At 46.5% G+C, this 19069-nt stretch overlaps 1 protein-coding gene across 4 annotated transcripts in view; it reads left to right on the top strand.

The window, feature by feature from the left end:
• The window catches only part of Ppn (proteoglycan-like sulfated glycoprotein papilin), a 176605-nt gene that overhangs the window by 75865 nt on the left and 81671 nt on the right, over positions 1–19069 (top strand). Inside the window, exons 2-5 of one of the 4 annotated variants that reach the window (XM_084582839.1) lie at positions 7849–7909; positions 10746–10815; positions 14213–14409; positions 18217–18277. In XM_084582839.1, coding sequence (XP_084438965.1) covers positions 7887–7909; positions 10746–10815; positions 14213–14409; positions 18217–18277 — 351 coding nt within the window. In that variant the 5' untranslated portion in view covers positions 7849–7886. Of the gene's footprint in view, positions 1–7529; positions 7910–10745; positions 10816–14212; positions 14410–18216; positions 18278–19069 lie in introns of those variants that run through there. The other 3 variants (XM_084582838.1, XM_084582841.1, XM_084582840.1) reach the window with 3 other exon arrangements.

The raw sequence follows: 19069 nt of genomic DNA, 5'->3' as shown, positions 1-19069 counted from the left end.
GGGGACTTAAGTGCATCCCTGTAATTTTTAAACACGCTAAGTCAGGAAATAGGAGAATAAAACTCTAATATACGTTTTGTGCGTCACTATGTTAGGAACGGGTGTTCGCTGTTACAGTACTCTAACGTTATAAACTTGCCGATCACCAAGAAACAACAACAGTAACAAAACAAAAACGAAAAAAAAAAAGCAAGAAATAAATTGCTCCGTGAAGCGTTTTGTGGTATTCAGCAGTACGGTGCCAAAGTGAATTCCTGGTTGTCTCACAGAAAACCTAATTTCTTTAAAGCTGCTGACGGTACGGAATCATTCAGGACATGCCTGAAAACGTAAAAAGGCTCGAAAAACAGCGAAAGGCGGAAACGAAAGTAGCTGAGCGGCACATTTCGATAAACCGCGCTGGGCAGATCAGTCATCTCGTCCGAACTAAAATTAAACTAACCGTACGTCATACTGTCGCACCAAGCAGTCATTTGCATCTACAAAGCCAAGTACCCATGCTGTGCAGTGTGCAATTACGAGAACACCGCAGTTCTTTTGTAATAATAATGATGGCGTTATTTGTCCAGAAACAGCTCGTATTGCGCAGCTATAGATTATTGTGCATCGCTCAAATTCAATTGTTGGGACGTCCAGGGTTTGGAAACCTCTAGGCACTGTTTGTGAGGAAGTGATGTGAGATTCACGAAAACGCACCAACTAAAAGCCGACTCCATAAGGTGTGGCGATTCGCAAATTATGGCATACGTGTAGAGCCGGGATATGGGGAGCATGCGCACTACAGGGGGAGAGAACGTTGGCCTGTCATTAAAACGAAATGATGCCATTGGTAGTTGGCAATTGCGTCACAGGTTAGCGTGTCACGCCAGTCCCACAGAAAGTTCAGCGAGTCCCCTGCTGCTGTGCACGGCTGGGAACGTGTAGATGCGTGAAGAACAGGTGCCCGTGTTATTTTTCAGCCCCTTAATTTTTTTCTCGTCGTGCTGACGCAACATGATAACGAGAGCGTTCTCGCTCGCACTATTACGGGGTTTCCGAGAAATAAATCGTGAAAATCGACGAGGCAACTTTCTAGCTGCAGGTATGTATCCTTCTCACTCCTTGGAACCCTATTGTCACATTTCATCGTAGGTGTACGTGCACTCTCCATGCGGGCTTAACCCTCTTGGCTTACCGAAAACACCAGCAGCATCAACGAGAAGTGTGAACAACCGTGTTTAGTGGAATTAGCCGAATGAGAAATTCTTACCCTCGCAAGAGGTGTATTGCAACAGCACGTGGTCTGGTAAAAACTCGAGTGCAAGACAACGTTGATGCTGTCCGTGCATGTTATTGCAGTATACACTCTTGTTGCCCTGGTTTGTGCACTCGTGCTTCTCAAATAGGCAAAACTTTCATAGAGAATTTCATCAAATGGTTCCTCCTATTCCTTACGATATCTTCATCATTGCTAATTTGCTTGAAAATATTTTAACCGTGAGAAAAAACATGCCCAGAAATGCTGGATTAGTACATTTTCAACTAGAAGTTGTAATGAACGCAATATTTTGGAGTATCGTAAAATTCAACTAAAACAATCAAGCAGTATAACCGCAGATTCCATTTCGGAAGACTCGTATATTTATGCTATTACTTATTATATTATTGGAGGAAGTTCTTTATTTCCGAGTCGTTAACGTGTGCAAGCCGGCTGACCTGTCTACGAACGTGCAAACACGTGTTCCGTTAAACCGGTCTGGTGTGCTAAAACCGCTACAATAACACTCAGTGCAGAATCCAGGAGGCTGCCTATGTGTTTACCTGTTTACCACCAAGAAATATTTTAAAGGCTCAGTTGTGCCCTCTTCGAGGCACCATCTCCTCCGTAATCCAGTTAGGTTCCAAGAAAGAAGCAGGAAGGGCAGAATTAACGAGGGGCGCATTCGTTTGACGAGAGTTTCCGAAAGGGGAAGTCCAGGCCTCTGACTTCCGACTCAGAGGTCTGCTTACCGCCTGCCTGGTTGGCCAGCTTCTCGGTGGTCCTAGACAGGCCGCGTGCATGCAATGTCTGCCTTCTTTGAAGGCCCCAGCGGAAGACCGAGGGGGAGGCTCCGAGCACAGAAGCCTGCCCCGTCTCTCGTGGAGAATTTTTCACGGTCATTGGCCCCGCATGTTGAGATGGGGATTCCCCACCTCCACAACTCTCTGAGACTTAAACAGCGCTGTAACTGCCCACGGAGTGGTCGCCGCCAGACACTACGGCATATGGTTATCGCGCCGGGCCACGGCACGCGTGAGAGTGATCTCGGATCTGAGACTTCTATTATGGTCTGAGGAAAGCTGGTCTGCGGACGGTTTAGATTATTCGTGGGACTAGGAGTCGTGATAGCGATGTATGGCTGCTATGGCGCCTTGGTTTTTAACTGAAAGGAATATGAAGGTCAAAAGTATACATATGATAGCCCTGCGTCCCAGTAACCAGAACAGCATTGAACGCAGGTTAGGCTATTGTTGCTGTGTTCTGCTTAACGTACAAAATCCCTCCCTGCGCACACACGTAATGAACTAATAAAACAGTTATTAGTTGCTCATTTATCTGAATGTGATTGAAAAAAGTTGATGGACACATTCATTTCACAACGTCATTCGGTGCATAAGGTTCTCGGGACAGGACTCGGAAAGTTTTATATTTTTGCACCGAAGAAGCTTGAGAGACTGCGAAAATTGCGGAAATTTAAAGCTATAAACGAGTGTAATTTGAATGTGCAGTGACAGCCAAACTAATTCCTCTGTGACAAAAAAAGTATCAAGCTTTTTGCTCTTTTTGCCTAAGTAAGATATTAACTAGCAGACTAAATCAAGACCTGTGCATGCTAAAGAACCCCAGGTGGTCGAAATTTCCGGAGTCCTCCACTACGGCGTCTCTCATAACCTGAGTTGCCTTGGGAAGTTAAACCCCACCAACCAACCAACCAACCAAATCAAGACCTCAAACACTTAGATGCCTCTGGCTGACTTAATGGATTCAAAATCACAAAGCTGACCTCGTGTATTGTTGGCGTTGACCACTAGAGTATTCAAGTCGCTGCTGTATATTCTAGGCACCTTGGTAATGTATGTACCATTTGTACCGACTGCTGTTTCTTTTTGAGTTATATCCTATTATAGCTGTAGCTATCCACGGCGATAAGCAAGAATGGATGGTTCAGGTGAAAGATGCATCGTTAATTAAGAGATGATAAACGATAAGCTTGGAAGAGCGAATATAAGTAGATAGCACTACAGCTCGAAAAATTCACTGCAGTGGTTCGGTGGTCTTTGACGTTCGGCTGGTGATACCAAGATCCGGAGATTTAATCCCTAACTCGGCATACCACTTGGATGAAGATGAAAATTAAAAATGCTCCGCGCTGTACGATGTTATCGGACGTTAAATAACCCCTGGTTATACAAAGTAGTTCGGAGCCCTCCGCTGCAGAGTTACATGCATAGCCTCCAGAGTTCATTCGGGACGTTAAGATAAAATTTACAGCTTAATCTAGGCGAAACGTAAGACGGTGAAATGAGTTGCGGCATGGCGAAAGGTTGGGGTGGTTGGTGCACGTTCATTTTTGAAAACAAATGCGCTAACAGAGGGACATGCATGAATCGCCGTGTCCTGTTGTTTTCTTCATTTTGTGTCCTCTTGTTAGCGCTTTTATTAAAAAAAAAATAAACGAATTGAGTTCCGGCAGTACACTTGAAGCAGATATCCGCTCGTCTGAGTAATTTGGGTGACTAGCGGTTCTCTGTAGAGACCAATAACCTCAGCAGAGGATTTTGTTTTCCGATGACGACAGTAATGATGCCAATGACTAGAGTTTAGTATAATGCACAGAGGAGATATTTTATGACCCCTTGGGATGCCGCAGCGTGTCCCAAGAGAAATGACAGATGCAGCAAGGATGTGCGTAGGAAGGTGGGTTCATAGAAAGCTTGTTGCGGTACGGTAGCTGGCGAATGGCGCAGGATAAGGTTAATTCTCTACCAATGGAAGATATGGCCTTGTTTAGCAATGGACATAGCTGAGCTTAAGATGTCCATGTGGTCGCTAGCCTGGAAAACCTCCAGGCAGCCTGTATGAAAGAGCCCTGAGCCAAACTGGCGGCAGACACGAGAGAACTCCTGAACTCGCACCGTTCTATAGGACAGGACTCCATGCCGATCTTCCTCGATAAAGTTTGTACTAACACTGTCTGGATGAGTAACAGTGTCGCGCCATCGGCCCTTATCTCTGCACCTTGAAGACTGCGGTAAGTAACGGATGATGAATATGTCTGCATCACCTGATGTCTGCTCATGTCTTGCTTAGGCCCCTCAATGAAACAGCGAGCCCAGTGCATGTGCGTACGCACGCACACACCCGCACGTATGCACCCCCTCCCCCCCCCACACTCACTCACTCACTCACTCACTCACTCACTCACTCACTCACTCACTCACTCACTCACTCACTCACTCACTCACTCACTCACTCACTCACTCACTCACTCACTCACTCACTCACTCACACGTACACACAGACTCATGCACATATCGACGGCGGATGTTTCGTCCTTATCAATGTGGGTCGACCGCAGGCTCGCTTCGTGTCGTTTCTGCTTTTTGTGCTTTCAGGGACCTGAGGCCACTAATTGGGCGCCTGCGCTTCAGAGATACACTAGTGTGGGCGGCCGTGGGTGCTATCGCGATTTCTTGCCCCTTATCCGCTCCACTCCCGGTGTTATGTGGCGCGCTTTTTCTTTAATTCGACGGCGCACAGTACGTGCTATGTTCCCGCGGGGGCGCTGGCCAAGAAGGAAGCGCCGAAGGTTGCGGCATACCCCTTTCTTTCTCCTCATAGCTGACTCAAGCTGCGACCGAAGGTCTTGCGTCAACCGTAAGCGCGCGCGTTTATTGGGACGCGTGCATAAGGATGTTCTGCACTGCAGGGTCGCCGTGCTGTGAGCAGATGTCTGCAGCAGTGTGGCGTAGCAGCGAACTCTGTCTGCACACATAGAGGTTCCGCTCGTGTCTTTGGGAGATAAATAATGAAGCGTCTGATTGGATCCACCACAAAGTGGCGATACATCATGGCGATAACGGTAATGTGGTGACAGGTGAAGGGACAGAAGAATCATACATGTATACGGTATTCCTAATTTGAGGGAGGAAGGGATTTTGATGAAAGCATGTGCTTGGCCTGCTTCTCCGCGCTGGACTAATGGAAATAGGAGGGGCCTCGGATGGGAACAATGAAGGCGGAAAGGGGGGATATGTTCACGTCGGAATGAGTTGCGGATGACATGGTGTATGTTGCACAAAGGAATACTAACCAGTGTTCAGCCTGCTCTGTTGAATTATCATACCTGAACGCTGTGGAAACGAAGAGACCCAAATTAGAGCATGAGGAAGTTTGATGCACGAAAGCAGACCACCGCCGGGGAAGCTGGCTTGAGAAGAGTACTCTGCTATCCGTCAAAAAAATAAGAAAAATAAATTCGTTGTAGAAAAAAATGAATCAAAGTAACTGCGTGGTGTTTCGCGAGTATCTCACTGTACCAGCTCAGGAGCTTGGCTGCCGCTCAGTCGGAGCGACCAAGAGAGCAGCCTTGAAAGTGCCGAGGTACAGTTTTGGACATTTGAGTCTTCTGCACCTACAAAGTCTCATTTTAAGGACGAAGGTCTCCGAAGGCGGTCGCTCGTGTTCAACAAAACAATGCTTAAAATTTTCGAAGAAATGCGTTTTGGGGCCTCTTTAAACTAAATGAATTCAAATATTCATTGCGAGCAGTGCGCTCATTTACACCTCTCTGCTGCATTTAGAGAAGATAATGTGATTTGCAGTTTATCGCTCCTGTTTGACCGAAGACCAATAGACTTACCTGGCATGACGGTCTCTAAACGAAAGTGCGTGTAAGGGGCATGGCTAAGGTGGTCAGTTGCGGATTTCATCGGTGCGAAGTCTATACCAAATATGGTCATACACCCTGTAGTTGGCAATTTTAGGTGTATGTAGTAATATATAATAAATGATATAAATAAGAATGGTGCTGGAAGATGAACATTAAAGAAAAGAGGCCAGGAGGATAATCAAAGGAGATGGAGAGATATTTGGGAAGAGGAGGTTTCACTGGAGACGAGCAGTACAGGAGGAGGTCGAGGACGCTCATTACAAATAGCGATCGCGCATAGATAAGCGGTATATACTGAGGAAAGCAGGTAACTTAGTTCTATTGATAAATGACGGAGCGGCATTAACGAATCCAGCGGTTAGCTAAGCTCACGTGTTTTTCTTAGCCCTCTAGCAAATATTAACTGCGTTAAACGCCTTTGGTCCGATCAGGTTAGCCCTAAAGTGATGATCATTGTCCCTTAATTAAAAAAGTGCTTGAAACTGGGCTCGTCAAATTATGCCTTAAGTCGCGTCGGAATGCACATTGTGTCCTGTACATTGATGAAGCCCGGCTCCTGCAAGAATTATCAATCGTTATCGAGCTGCGGCCTCTCTATGTACAGTCTTTGTAAAAAGTATACGGCCCAAGGTGTTCGCTTCTAAGCCATGTAACGCGATTCCTGGCAGCAATACTGGAATATGAATGCACGCTAGAGGAGAATGAGGACAAGATTTGTCACCTATGAGATTTCGAACGCTAGAGTTGCGTTACGAGCCCGGTTACGGGGCTGAAAAGAAAAACCCTTGGGCTGTATACTTTTGACAAAGACTGTACATACAACCCAACCTTGGACGTATGTGCTGGCCTCAGAAAACTGTGCTGATAAAGTATTTCAGGCTATACGCTCAGTCTGTTACGCCAGAGGAAGTGTCGCAGGCGTCCTTCTGCCCTGACCGGAAGAGCGCCGGAGTTTGTTGAACCGTTTCGCGACGCACAAAGGGATGGAGAACCAGTATGTGGCGGCTTGTAGATCCGGCTTTCGAACGTTCTTCGATATTCGTCGCCTTCGAAAGACTTTCCGTTGTTTCTTCTCACTCCATTTCGCAAGCACGTCATCGTTGCGTCATTGCTCCCTCTAGCGGCTCTTATACACCATTGCCGATTTGTAGTCCATATCGAGTTCGAAGCAGCCACGTCTGCTGATATCTTCGGCTGGGTCATGGGTACGGCTGGAGCATGAATGAGTCGGTTGGCGAGAAGGAATGCTCAATTCGGGAGGAAATGAAGATGTTCTTTCAACAGCAGCCTCGAAAAAGTCCTCGAAAGATTCAGGCTCTGGGTGCTACTCGAGTAAGAGGCCTTACTAGAATCTGCCATTCTCCCGCCTTCGGGTAAAGATAAAAGAAAGACATATAAACCGTCGTGAGTAAGATATTGCCCTGCAGCAATTACGATGAATGAAACGGAGCTTCGTGGGAGTAGCGGAAGGAAGAAAGAAGTCGGGAGTCCTGAGGGAGAGATTACAGGAGCCGCTGTGAAAAGAATGTATACTCGGAGATGTGACGTCATGGGTCACGTGGGACAGGATGTGTGTAGAAAGACACATTGTTTCGGGTCCGCAATGTCGAGGAGACTGCGCGGAGGAGTTTGAGGAGGATACGGGTGGAAGAGGCAACAATAAGGGGCAACCCCAGATTCCTTTGAAAACGGTTCTTTTTGTCGACGATTCCGGCGCGGATCGGACGCAGAAAGACCGAGTGTGCCGATCGTCTCTTCGTTCGTCCCATTTTGTGTCAGAACCCCAGTAGTACTTAATCTACCTTATTTTTTTACGATCAGGCTACAAGACCGCTCCGAGCTATTGCGTCTGTGTTGTTCGTTCCATGGACGTGAAGCGGTGAATACGTTGTCTTCATTTTTTTTTCTTTCTCGCCTTCAAACCTGCCGGACATAGCCGCGTACTGTCTTCATCACGGCACCAGCAACTAGTGCATGGCAGCTTCCAGATTCCAAGCGTAAGTTTTGCTCGGTTCCTGTGTTCTTATTTTCGTCGCTTGTACTTATTTTATTCTTACTCCCGGCTATCCTGTGACGGGACGTGTTCTGTCTATTCGGATGTCGTCTACTTAAAGAGAGGTCCTGATTACGCGAACGGGACGAGACGCCTCTTCTGTGCGCGTGATTACTTGGACTTTGTGAGGACTGCAGCTCCAGCCCTCGGAATTAACTTGTAGGAGTCGTGTAATTCCAGGAATTTGTGAACAACATGCATGACCACATCAAGGTCGTCCCAAACCTTCCATGTTTAATAGATTGCCTGCGGAGGAACACAGAGTGAGCCTTATTTTGTAGGGCTTCTGGAGGTTCGTGTCTCTATCCCTTCCCACGTGAAATCTCGATGCACATTATGGATCCTTTTTACAGTTCAACCTTGCCGCATTCTGTCGTAGGCAATTAGTTTAGGAAGCAGAAAAGAATGTAACGCTCCATCTCTGGGGTACACTAAGAGAACGCGCAGCCATGCATATGGCATGTCAGGAAATGCTCCCAAGTGAGTATCAGACGTTATAAGATCTAGAAACTACACGATGTATCATCTTCAAGACGCTGTTCCTCCATTCTATATACTCTGAGTACTGTTTTTCAAATTACAAGAATTTTTTTTTTCTCGCCTTATTTAATTCGTGCATGCTCACTGTCCGAACGCCGCGGATCTTTTCAGTTCTCGGCCATTGGTTGTAACGCTGCGGTTGCTGCCGTACATAGATCTCGCGTAGTTATTGCAGCGGTGGAAATTCATCTGCATTCTTATGGCATATAGGTCTCTGGGTGTACGCCATGGGCAGGATAAACCAGAAATGCGCATAGTAGCCAGCTGTCCACGTCCTTCGCCATGACTGTTACATATGTCTGCTTGATTCTTCAAGAGCATAACCTTACAGGTTATGTCAGTCATATAGTCGCCACTTAGTCACGAGACATGGTTGTATTCTGCAGCCTTTCCTCCTGCTGCACAAAAAAGTGTCCGAGTGAAGCTTGTCCTCATGTGTTCTATTTCGTTTTCTAGCCGACAAGAAAGACAGCAACTAATACAGAAAATCGTGCGTCCTGAAGGTTGCTTTTTTAGAAGAGCTGAGTGAAGCGATTTTGTTTTAAAGTCGAGACTTCAACCCAACGCCACTTTTTCTTTCTTTCTTTTCCGCTCTATAAGATTGCTCACCAGTTAATGACCCCGGACTCAACTTTCAAATATTCGTTAAAAATAGGCGCTAAATCATTAGTCAATAAACTGCGCTGCTTCGTACCAAATACCTCAGTTGACATAGAGAACTCATGTATACGTCCAGCAAGGTTCTCGGACATGCGCATCTGTCTCAGCTAGGTTGTCAGTGGATGTTCCTTTCTCTGAAAAGGCAACATGGAATACAGCAAGGTCAGTGACAACGTTTATAGATATCTATAAACGTTGGTCAGTGATGCCTCAGACATTGCTCCAAGTTGTCATAACAAGTTGATGCCACTCTGCTTTGTAGGCCGAATGCGTCACCAGACGGGTGTTAACAAATTTGTTGTTCACTCCTGGGACAACTTTGGATCTCGCAAGCAGTATGTCTTAGTCTGTTGTATTCGTTGTTGTTGTTGTAGTTGTGGCTGTAGGAAAAAGGAAAAGAAAATGCACAGGCCTGCTACTGGCTCTGCAGCTGATTCACCTCCGCTGCCTCGTGCAGACAGATCAGAAAATAGAGAAGAAAGAAAAGGAAGAAGGAGAAAAACACGCGCGCCGCAACAACAGCCGTCGTCCACCACCGAAGCGGTGGCGGGTGCAATGACGGCCTACAACAGGTAAAAATTCGGTGGCAAGCTAGCCTCAGCCGCAAGCGGCGGTGACCTACTTGCCTCGGTCCCATCAGGGGAGTGCTCACAGTTATGTTTCGGGGGTATACAAAGGTAACGCACCCAACACTGCAGACAAAATGCGCTTTGAACGTGATGCTCCGTGCGAAGGGATGCCTCGGAGCAACGCTTTTTGTGATCCCCTTTCACAGAGGGAATTTAAAAACGCAATCTTTTTCGCGCACTCGTTCTAAATATAGTATGCTCATCCCACTCGCTAAATGCATTCGTCAAGGCCTGGAAGCAGTGAGGTGCACAGATAAAAGGTGGCCTCATTTTCGTGGCCGAGCTTCATAGGTACCGCAGTTACAAAAGAGATCATCAGCTCGCTCTGACATTTGTCAATTGGTAAATACGATTGTGCCTAATGCGCGTGTACCGAGTGTTCGGCCTATTGTACCAACGGAGTGGAACACATCTGCAGAGAGACGCCGAATCAAGAGAGACACCGCATTTTTCTGCGACTGTAGCCTCATGCTTGTCGGAATTAGGCTCGGCGCTACCACTTGGGCGTTTTCTTTTTCTTTTTGAATCTTAAGCCGAGCGTTAAACTTCAGGGCTGAAGTTCAAGGACTTGCTGAGCTCGACGAAATCGGCGTTGCTTGTACCACCGACAGAATGGGGACGTTCGTCTTGTCGACGGCGGAATTCAAGCCACGAGGATTAGGGCGTCGTGGCGAGCCACCTTGAAAGCAGCGCTCTTTTCTTGGCCGGCTTCTTGAACTCCGACTCCCGTGCCTGTCATGTCGTGTGTCCGAGGAGCCCGGCGGGGGAATTAAGAGCGCGCTTGTAGAGGATCCGACTGACTCGTGGAGGTACCGCGTTTAGAGCGGGGGGATTATCTCTACTGGAGTTTTTCGGCTCGTATAGCGTATCGCATTTATTTCTAGGCTCTTGTCTGTCGCCTTGGTTTCTCCACACTCTTCGCTTACTTTCTCCGTACCTTTTATTTTGCAGGAGTTGGGGAGCTGTGCTCCTAGCGGCGTACCTCTTGCTGCTAGTCTCACTGGCAGATGGCAGGAGACACGTAAGTTTATATTTTTTATTTTCCTTAATCTCCCCCCCCCCCCCCTCCTTAAATCTTCTCTTTTTACAGGCAGCCCTTGCTTTTCACACCATAAGCCCAAGTGAGCATGTGTGTTCGGGGATAAGGCGTTAATGTTTTCCTCGTCTTGCTAATGGCCCAGCAGCCCTCTGTTTTCAACTCTAGTGGCATTTTATTTTCTTGAGGATTTAGTTTTCTTCTTCAGGCTCCCCGCGATGACAAAGCGGTTACGACGTTCGGCTCATCAACAGTAGCAAGCGCGGGTTTCTACCTTGTCCGCGATCGGTATACGTTTCGATGGCGGCAAACGGACGCCCGGGAGCCGTGCTGTGCCAGCGCACGTCAAATAACCCCTTGTGTTTAAAATTTTTTTCTTAGCCCTCCAGTATAGGGCGTCTTTTTCTCTCTCCTTCTTTCACTTGCTCCTTCATATTCCTTCCCCTTCAAGACGGCGTGGAAGCCTTCCTCGAGAGTGAGACAGTTACTCATATTTTCCAGTCCTCGTAATCAGTCTTCGTCTTGAATCCGTCTTGATTGGCCGCATATGATGTCACCGTAATCTACGTCATTAAACTGACGTTATATTGCAGTAACATGTGTGAACGGCCCGCTTCTTTGCGGTTTCCATCCGTGAGAGCAGACAGTTTCTTATTAACAGCGGTGGAAAAAGAGGCGTTGTCTGCTCAGTTTCTTGACGAGAGGTTCGATCACCGTAGTGCACTAACAGAACATATGATTTCGATTGTACTTACCTGCGCCGAAGTTCAAGTGATCGTTTGTCCTCAAAACATCCATTTGAATGCAAAAGCTTTTCTTATATATGCTACCAAAGAGCATTTAACGTGTGCGCGCGGGTGGCTGCCTATTAAGCGAAAGACCAGAAACTATATGCGGCCACTAAGCGGAAAATTTGTTAAGGTCGTGCGTTTTTCACTTCACTGTATCCTTCACGCAAGTAAAAATGTTTAGAGTTCGGCGAGTTTTCAAGTTAGCATTGCATGTTTTCGATATTTGCATCGAAGAGAAAAAGAAAGTATTTCTGCAGCCGGAGACGCGTTTTTTTTTTAGTTTTTATTTTTGTTCTGTCAAACGCAGGGCAAAAATTCGTTGAAGGCACTTGATCTCTCTTAAGGCTTTCCTGCAACTCTATGCCCTCATTGGCCGCTTTTGCGCTCATCTGCTTTTTCTCTCTCTCTCTCTCTTTCTTCTTTTTGCTCCTTTTCTCTTTTTCCTACGTTTCTTTTTGCACAATTTCGACGTCCGTGACTGTTTTGACGTCCGTACATATATCGACGTCCTTGGCTTTTATGACGTGTAATAGACTCTTTTGGCTCTAACAAGTTAACTAATTAGTCCACGTCAACTAAATTTTGCACGCACACACATTTTTCACCCTCTACCTCATAAAGCCATTATTTTACTCATCAATCAATAAATCAATTTCTCGACGATGGATATGTGACATCATCCGCGGACGTTCTCGTATTCCCAGTTCCGGTTGAAAGATGGCAGTGTCAGGCACAAAACAGTTCTGTGCCAGGGAACATAACCGGTACCCGTCGGCTGGCATACCTTGAAGCATCTTCCTGAGAACCGTGTCGATGGCCTGTTTCTCTTCACGGGCCTGTGGCGTGCACTTGTGCTCGTGCACGACACGTGCAGGCGTGATGCATGGAGCCCACAGCTGGACGCTTTATATTTGCCTGTCAGCTGTGACGTCACCCGCATTCATTATGCAGGAGTTATGCAAACGCCATATGTGAGACGGAGCGTGGATACAGATGCTCGGGGCTTTCTTTATGTTCACCTAATGTAACTGCGCTTTACGCACTTCCTTCGGATCCGATACTTGTCTGCCGGAAGGATGGGCTTGAATCTAAGGCAAACATATTTATTGGATGGGCAAAGAAAGAATCTCGCGGCTGCGGCCTGATTCTTAGAAAGGCCATTGAATTTTCAGGGTGTGTTACGAGACTTGGACCAGAAATTGTAATGCCACGGGCGCGTTCTTGAAATAATAAAACTGAACAAACGTTGTTAGCTCTATAGGTTAGCATACCGGGAATGCCTTCCTTTTTAACAAAGTGTCTAATCACCTCACATTATTTAACCTTTGACATTAGCATGGAGCAAGTGTAGGCCTAATTGGAAAGCTGCAGCATTTTACACGATAACGCTATTGGCTTCGTTTTTGGAATGACAATTCGGACCCGCTTTTCTTGTTGCAGCGAGGAACTGCATGTTGTGTAAACTACAAAGTCTAAGACGTCAGCGCTGTGTCTCCTCTCGTCCTCGTCGTATATGTTGCACCGATAATGTCTAACCAACATGCCCAGCCGTCTGCCTTGTAAACGACAGCGTCCTTGGTGTGTGAGTGTTTCGTGACGAAGCTGGCGCGTTCGCCTGTAGGCTACCAGGATATCGTTTAGATGGGACCTGGAACCATAATGGACACGCGGTGGGCAGAAGGCATTCTAGAGGATGGGAGTTTTGATTTAGGTTTTGCAGCGTGAACACCAAAACCGAAAGCGGGGAGTGACACGCTTAAAAGGTTACGTGACTATTCGTCATGTGTCACATGGCTGAGAATTGCGAGCTTACGTCTGCGGCCGGTATTTTCTGACTGGTCTTGAGCTTTCCGCTCACGCTGTTGTTGCTCGAAGCTGAGACAAAGCTGTGTTCAGCAGTACGCTGCTACGACAGTCAGTTGTAGCCGATTCGCCCTTTTAATTAATAATTCGTCCATTCATTTTCTCCTGGCACTGATAGTCCTCACTGAGCGCCAAAGCATGGGAGCCATTTCATAATCTGAAGACCCCATTCACGAGAATCATGACGCTCGTTCCAAATTGCACCCAACTACTATTTGCCAATACAACTGCACTATACGATTGTAAAATCACGCAAAAGACGAATACGTAGAAATGTAGGCCAGAAGTCTTCGTCTTGTAGTGCATTTGCAGTCTAATATTTCACAGCCAACTCACCCAAACACTCCCACTACTGTAAAACCCCAATACTTTGATTCGCTTTGTCCCAGGCCGCTTACTTGCACGGCATTGTCATTGTTAAGCGAGATATAGCCCGTATACCCGAAGCAGAAGAGTTCCATAGCGAGTCGTGGTAGCCATATACGGAGACCAAGGAAGTTTTGGTTTCAATTAGAGACTCCGAATATCACCACACATACAGTCTAGAAGTTAAGGGTTAGCTGAATGCAAAACGCGCAAACACTACAACAGATGCACTAAACCGAATTCTCAAGTTTGTATTTGCAGCCGCCATACTGTTCGTTTACTATACATGTCGAACATTTTTTTCAGCCTCTACCTGAGAGATAATTTCGTTTCCTCTTTCTTTTCTTGTCTCTTTTGCGCAGCTCATCCGGCACCACGGCCGCCACGGCCGTCAGCGGCGCCAGCACCAGCACCACTTCCTGCAGAACGTGACGCTGGGCCTGAATCCGGGTTCGTACCAGGAGTCCGGGCCTTGGGGCCCCTGGACGGCGAGCAGCTCTTGCTCTAGAACGTGCGGCGGTGGAGTCGCCTACCAGAACAGGGTCTGCGAAGACTTCAGGTATGTGGTGCACAAGCCCCGTTCCTTTACGTTGGTGAGGAGATGTTTGCGGTTGCCGGCGCTTGCACCGGAAGCCTCCCTTGGTCATGGGCTATTTCGAGCAAAGGCACAGCGCGCTGTGCAACTGAAATGCGAGATCAAAGTTTTTCGCAAACTTTACTACGTGCTAACCATGCACTGCCGAACGTCAGCACTGCGTTTAGCCATGGAGCTTTTGCATTACTGCACCATCTATATAGAAGGGCCCGTCTCAGAGCAGGAGGTCCCTCAAACAGCAGTGAGGCAGAGGGCGTTCATCCAAGCACCGCATGACCCCGGAGCTGGGGCTTCCACTCTTTCCTTCACCCAAACAACTTATGAGAAAGATGCTGCAGCTATGCCACATGTCGTGAGTTAATATGACGCAGCAGAAATGCTAATCAGTTTGGGACCATCAGAAAGCGGGACTACTTTGTTACGAGTAGCACGGGAAAGCTTGCTTGGGAAGGTCCTGGATTTTCGCCATGCTGTACGGTATACGTACAGCGAAGCTGAGCCACTCTCCCTTCAGCGTAAGTAACTTGTTTAACTTTCGTTGTATCAGCACTTTCTTTCTTTCTTTCACCGACTCTAAAAGTAGCCATGCTGTGGTACTATTCCTTCCTTTCTCAGATTCTTGCTTTCTTTTCGGTCTTATGACATGTTTACTCGCATGTGTCTTTTTTATGTGTTTGCACGTTTACTTAGTTTCACATGCCTTTGCGTATGTGTACACGCTCACCGCCACGCGCGTACACTTTTCTTTCACGCGTTCCCCACCTGTCTTACCCAGATCACGCCTGTTTTTACTTTCTTTTACTCCAAAGGGAACTAGGTATTTCTTTTTTCTCTGGCAGACCTGCAGCTTCCCCGCCGTTCTGACCTTTCGCGCACCCTTCCTTCGTGCCTCCAAAGATTCGCTTGAAGTTCGAGCCTGGCATTTCCTCCGCCTCTCGTGACCTCGCCTCGCTGATGCATTTCGGTTTTCGATCTTTATAGGCGCACCAAAATTGCGGGACTCCTAGTTGTTGCACTCGTCACTGCATGCCTCCCACCGCTGAGTGGCCCGCTTCGATCTCGTCTTGCTAGTGCGAGCAGGCGATACCAGAGGTGCCGCGGTCCAGAGGTACTCCCCCCCCCCCCCCCCCCCCCCCAACACACACACACATACACGCACACGCAAAGAGAGAAAGAGAGAGAGCACTCCAGTGAAAGCTTGTAGCTATGCAGGCGTAGCAGAAAGTTTGGGGAAGAAATTAATATAAACAAGAGCGAAGCCGGATGTTTCTTCCGAAATTATTATTATTATTATTATTATTATTATTATTATTATTATTATTATTATTATTATTATTATTATTATTATTATTATTATTATTATTATTAAAGAGAATCTCATGTGCTCCTTCTTCATCACCTTCCACGGTCGGCCATACATTATCCGCCTTCGTGACATTTCGAAAGCTATCGAATTAAAGCAGTTGTATAATCGCTCCCTACGGCAGGCAACCTTACACCAGACTACCCAAAGCAGTTTTTTTTTTGTTTGAGTCATGTGGTCTTAACTAAACAATGATCTCACGAGTCATAACTATTGAGTTCGGTTGCTGAAGCCTAATTGATGTATGAAAAAATTTTTCAAAAGTAAGTAACTCCAACTGGCATTTTATGTTCACTAGTGTCTTTGCGCGCTATTACAAAGAAAGAACTCACGACCAAAGTTTAGTGTTCGCACTTCAGAAGTTGGCTTTTCAAGTTGGGAGGCGAGTCGTGAGTATAATGTTGCGAAGAGCACCAAGTTGACAAGAATTTAGGGAGGATTCTTTCCTTTAACCTGATGTGTGACGTTCTTTTACTTTAGGTCTCTTGTTCTTTTGTATTTTTTTTTTTCGCGCTACAATGTTCAAACTGCGAAACAGGTTGGAGGCGTGTTTCCCTGCAGTATTTTGCACCATGCCGGTTTTTTCCCCGCTATTTTTACATTTTCGAATAAAGGCAGTTTTCAATGGCTACACGATTTGTTTTGACAGATGAAGCGCTTCTTATTTTTGTCGACAAGGTACATCAATACTAAGCTTCTGAATATATATGTTTACACCTCATGCATTCCTCTTTTTTAGTCTGTCGTTTTTGTTAGCGTCCATTGCTGCCTGCATTTATAATAATTCTGCGTGCGCACACGCTATAGACCCGTGGATTCTCTCGTGTACTGCACAACGTCAAATACAAGTTTCCTACAACACGAAACATATATTTGGCCGCGGTTCTCTTCTCAAGGCACTACACGCATGCAGGATCAAACGGGGCTCGGAACACATAAATTTAGTTAATAATCACAAGGACGTGGTGTTAGACACAGTTTCCTCGTGAGTTGCTTATTGCTATGCTTCTCGACATGCCTCAGTACAGTGAGTTACAGTCAGTGTAGTCGTCTTGCACGCCCATGTTTATGAGAAGTAGTTTATCTGCAAAAGCACTCTTAGTTTATTTACACCTCGATAACACCCTTTCTAGACAGCGAAAACACCTTTTCTACACTGCGAAAACACTCCTTCCGCTGTGACAAAGCACTTCTTTTAAACGGCGAGGACATTCGGAAGGAGTGTCTTCCGCAGGGTAAAAAAGGTGTTTTCGCTGTCTAGAAAGCAGCTATGGGTGTCATTAAGAGGTGCAGAACACTAACTGATGGGTCCTTACTTGACAAACAGCTTCCATGCTTGTAAGGTATGCGCCATATTGATTTCAACCATGCGCGGTTCTTAATTTGCGTGCGGGCGCTGTTGCACCTCGCCTCCATCGAAATACGTTCGGGGTGGCGCGGACAGCAGCGAACTCGTCCTCGTCTCTGTAACTAAGACGATGCGGCGGCTGTGCAAAGTCGGAAGTGTTAGCTAAATCAGCGGGACAGCTCTGTAATTTGTATGCACGCGACGCAGCACTTGCCGCCGAGCTTGCCTCTCAAGTGGGAGACCTAATTTTGTCTCCTCCTCGAACAATTAACAACTGCGCAACCATGCAATGTATAGCTAACGCTTGTTGCGGAATTTTAGGCTCTAGTTAAGTTGCCCTGAACTATTAGGCAGTCCCTGGTAAAGAAGAGCCTTTTATTGCATTCGCAGCTACCCTTCCGCCGGCTGCCTTTAAAGCTTTCACCAGCGACCTGGTTACCCTCTCCGACCATCCGCGGCTCACTGGTGTTTGGTTGCGGAATTTGGCACAGCGCGGGCGCCAGATTTCGATGTAGGCGAATTGCATGAGGCGGCAGTGTGCTGGACAATACCAGAGCACGTTCAGAAGTCCCGGGTGGTCGAAATCAACCTGAAGCCACATAGTACAGACTCTCTTACAACACGAAAGTGACTTTAGATCCCAGAATTGGGGCTTTAGATTCAATATATATTATATCGCATTCTTTCTTCGCCACCGCCGGTGCTACGAATTTATGCAGGATGTTGACAATGCCAAATCAAATATGAAATACGAGTAAGTGGATGCGTAAATTACGAGTCCTTAATTATAAAAATAGGTACAATATGTGTGTGACACCAGCAGCATTTAGTGAGTTATTGACACCTATTGTTTCCGTGCTCGGACAGCTTAAATATTCTTGTGAGCCTCAGCCTGTGCTGAAATGACGAAAACAAACAAAAAAAAAATAACTGGTTTGTCGTTTGGACGGTTCCAGACACAATCCTTGTTAGTGCTTTCGTGCAGTCAAGTTAAAGGACGCCTATATTAACGGTACCATGGGATTATTGTGCAATTTTCGCTTCATTCTCGTTTCTACAGGGCGGATGGAACACACGGCTGCGTGGGTCCCTCCAAGAGGTACTTCTCCTGCAATGTCGAAGTAAGTACACTCCACTGCAGTCACCATCTCTTTAATTGCAAATCACTGCCAGGAGTTCCTTCACGGCGGTTCTACTCAAATAGTTTAAATCTCGCGGTGCGTTCTCCGCGTAGCTTCTGTCGATGCGAGGTGCTTATAAGAGTTCGCTGGGAACATTTCGGCTTCGGACACTTGATGCGCTTGTTCAGGTCAACATATCGTCCTGCTCTATCGCTGATATCCACAGGACGTGCCATGAACGTTGCAAGTACTACATATACCAACTCTGAATGGACTTCGTAACTATATCAGAGATGCCTTTGAATGCCTCCAGCCAACGTAGATATCGGTTACTTGAAGCTCATGCCTGTCGCTACTGGGCCGAAAGTTAAAGCTGTAGAAAACAAAACGTAAGTAGTTGTGGTATAGAAAGCAAAAAGACATCCAACTGCGCGACTGAACCACAATAAGAAAGTAGTATAAATGAGGCAGACGTTTCAAACTAAGAGATTTTTGTGGTGTAATATGCTCATTGACATGCAGAGATGTCTTTGTTCAAAAGGACTAAACTTGAAAATAGAACTTCGCTTATAGATTTTCGAGGAACCACTACCTAGCCCAACCGAAGGGCCTGCGTTTTATAATTTTGCGCCGATTTTAGCATGCTTTGTTCAGTGGTTGTGGAGATTTTTGGGACGAAAGAGAAGAATTTTCTGTGGCTACGCCGAAAAGTGTACTAACCGCATATGCGGAAGTTCTTTCTTGATTTTGATGCAATATCGTGCATTGAGCTCCAAGCTGTACAATGCTACT

This window comes from Amblyomma maculatum, chromosome 10 (assembly GCF_055883805.1).
Source record: "Amblyomma maculatum isolate TAMU_Amacu chromosome 10, ASM5588380v1, whole genome shotgun sequence".
In the NCBI taxonomy this organism is placed as follows: domain Eukaryota; kingdom Metazoa; phylum Arthropoda; class Arachnida; order Ixodida; family Ixodidae; genus Amblyomma; species Amblyomma maculatum.
The sequence above is the reverse complement of the archived record's forward strand: the minus strand, read 5'-3'. Positions and strand labels throughout refer to the sequence as shown.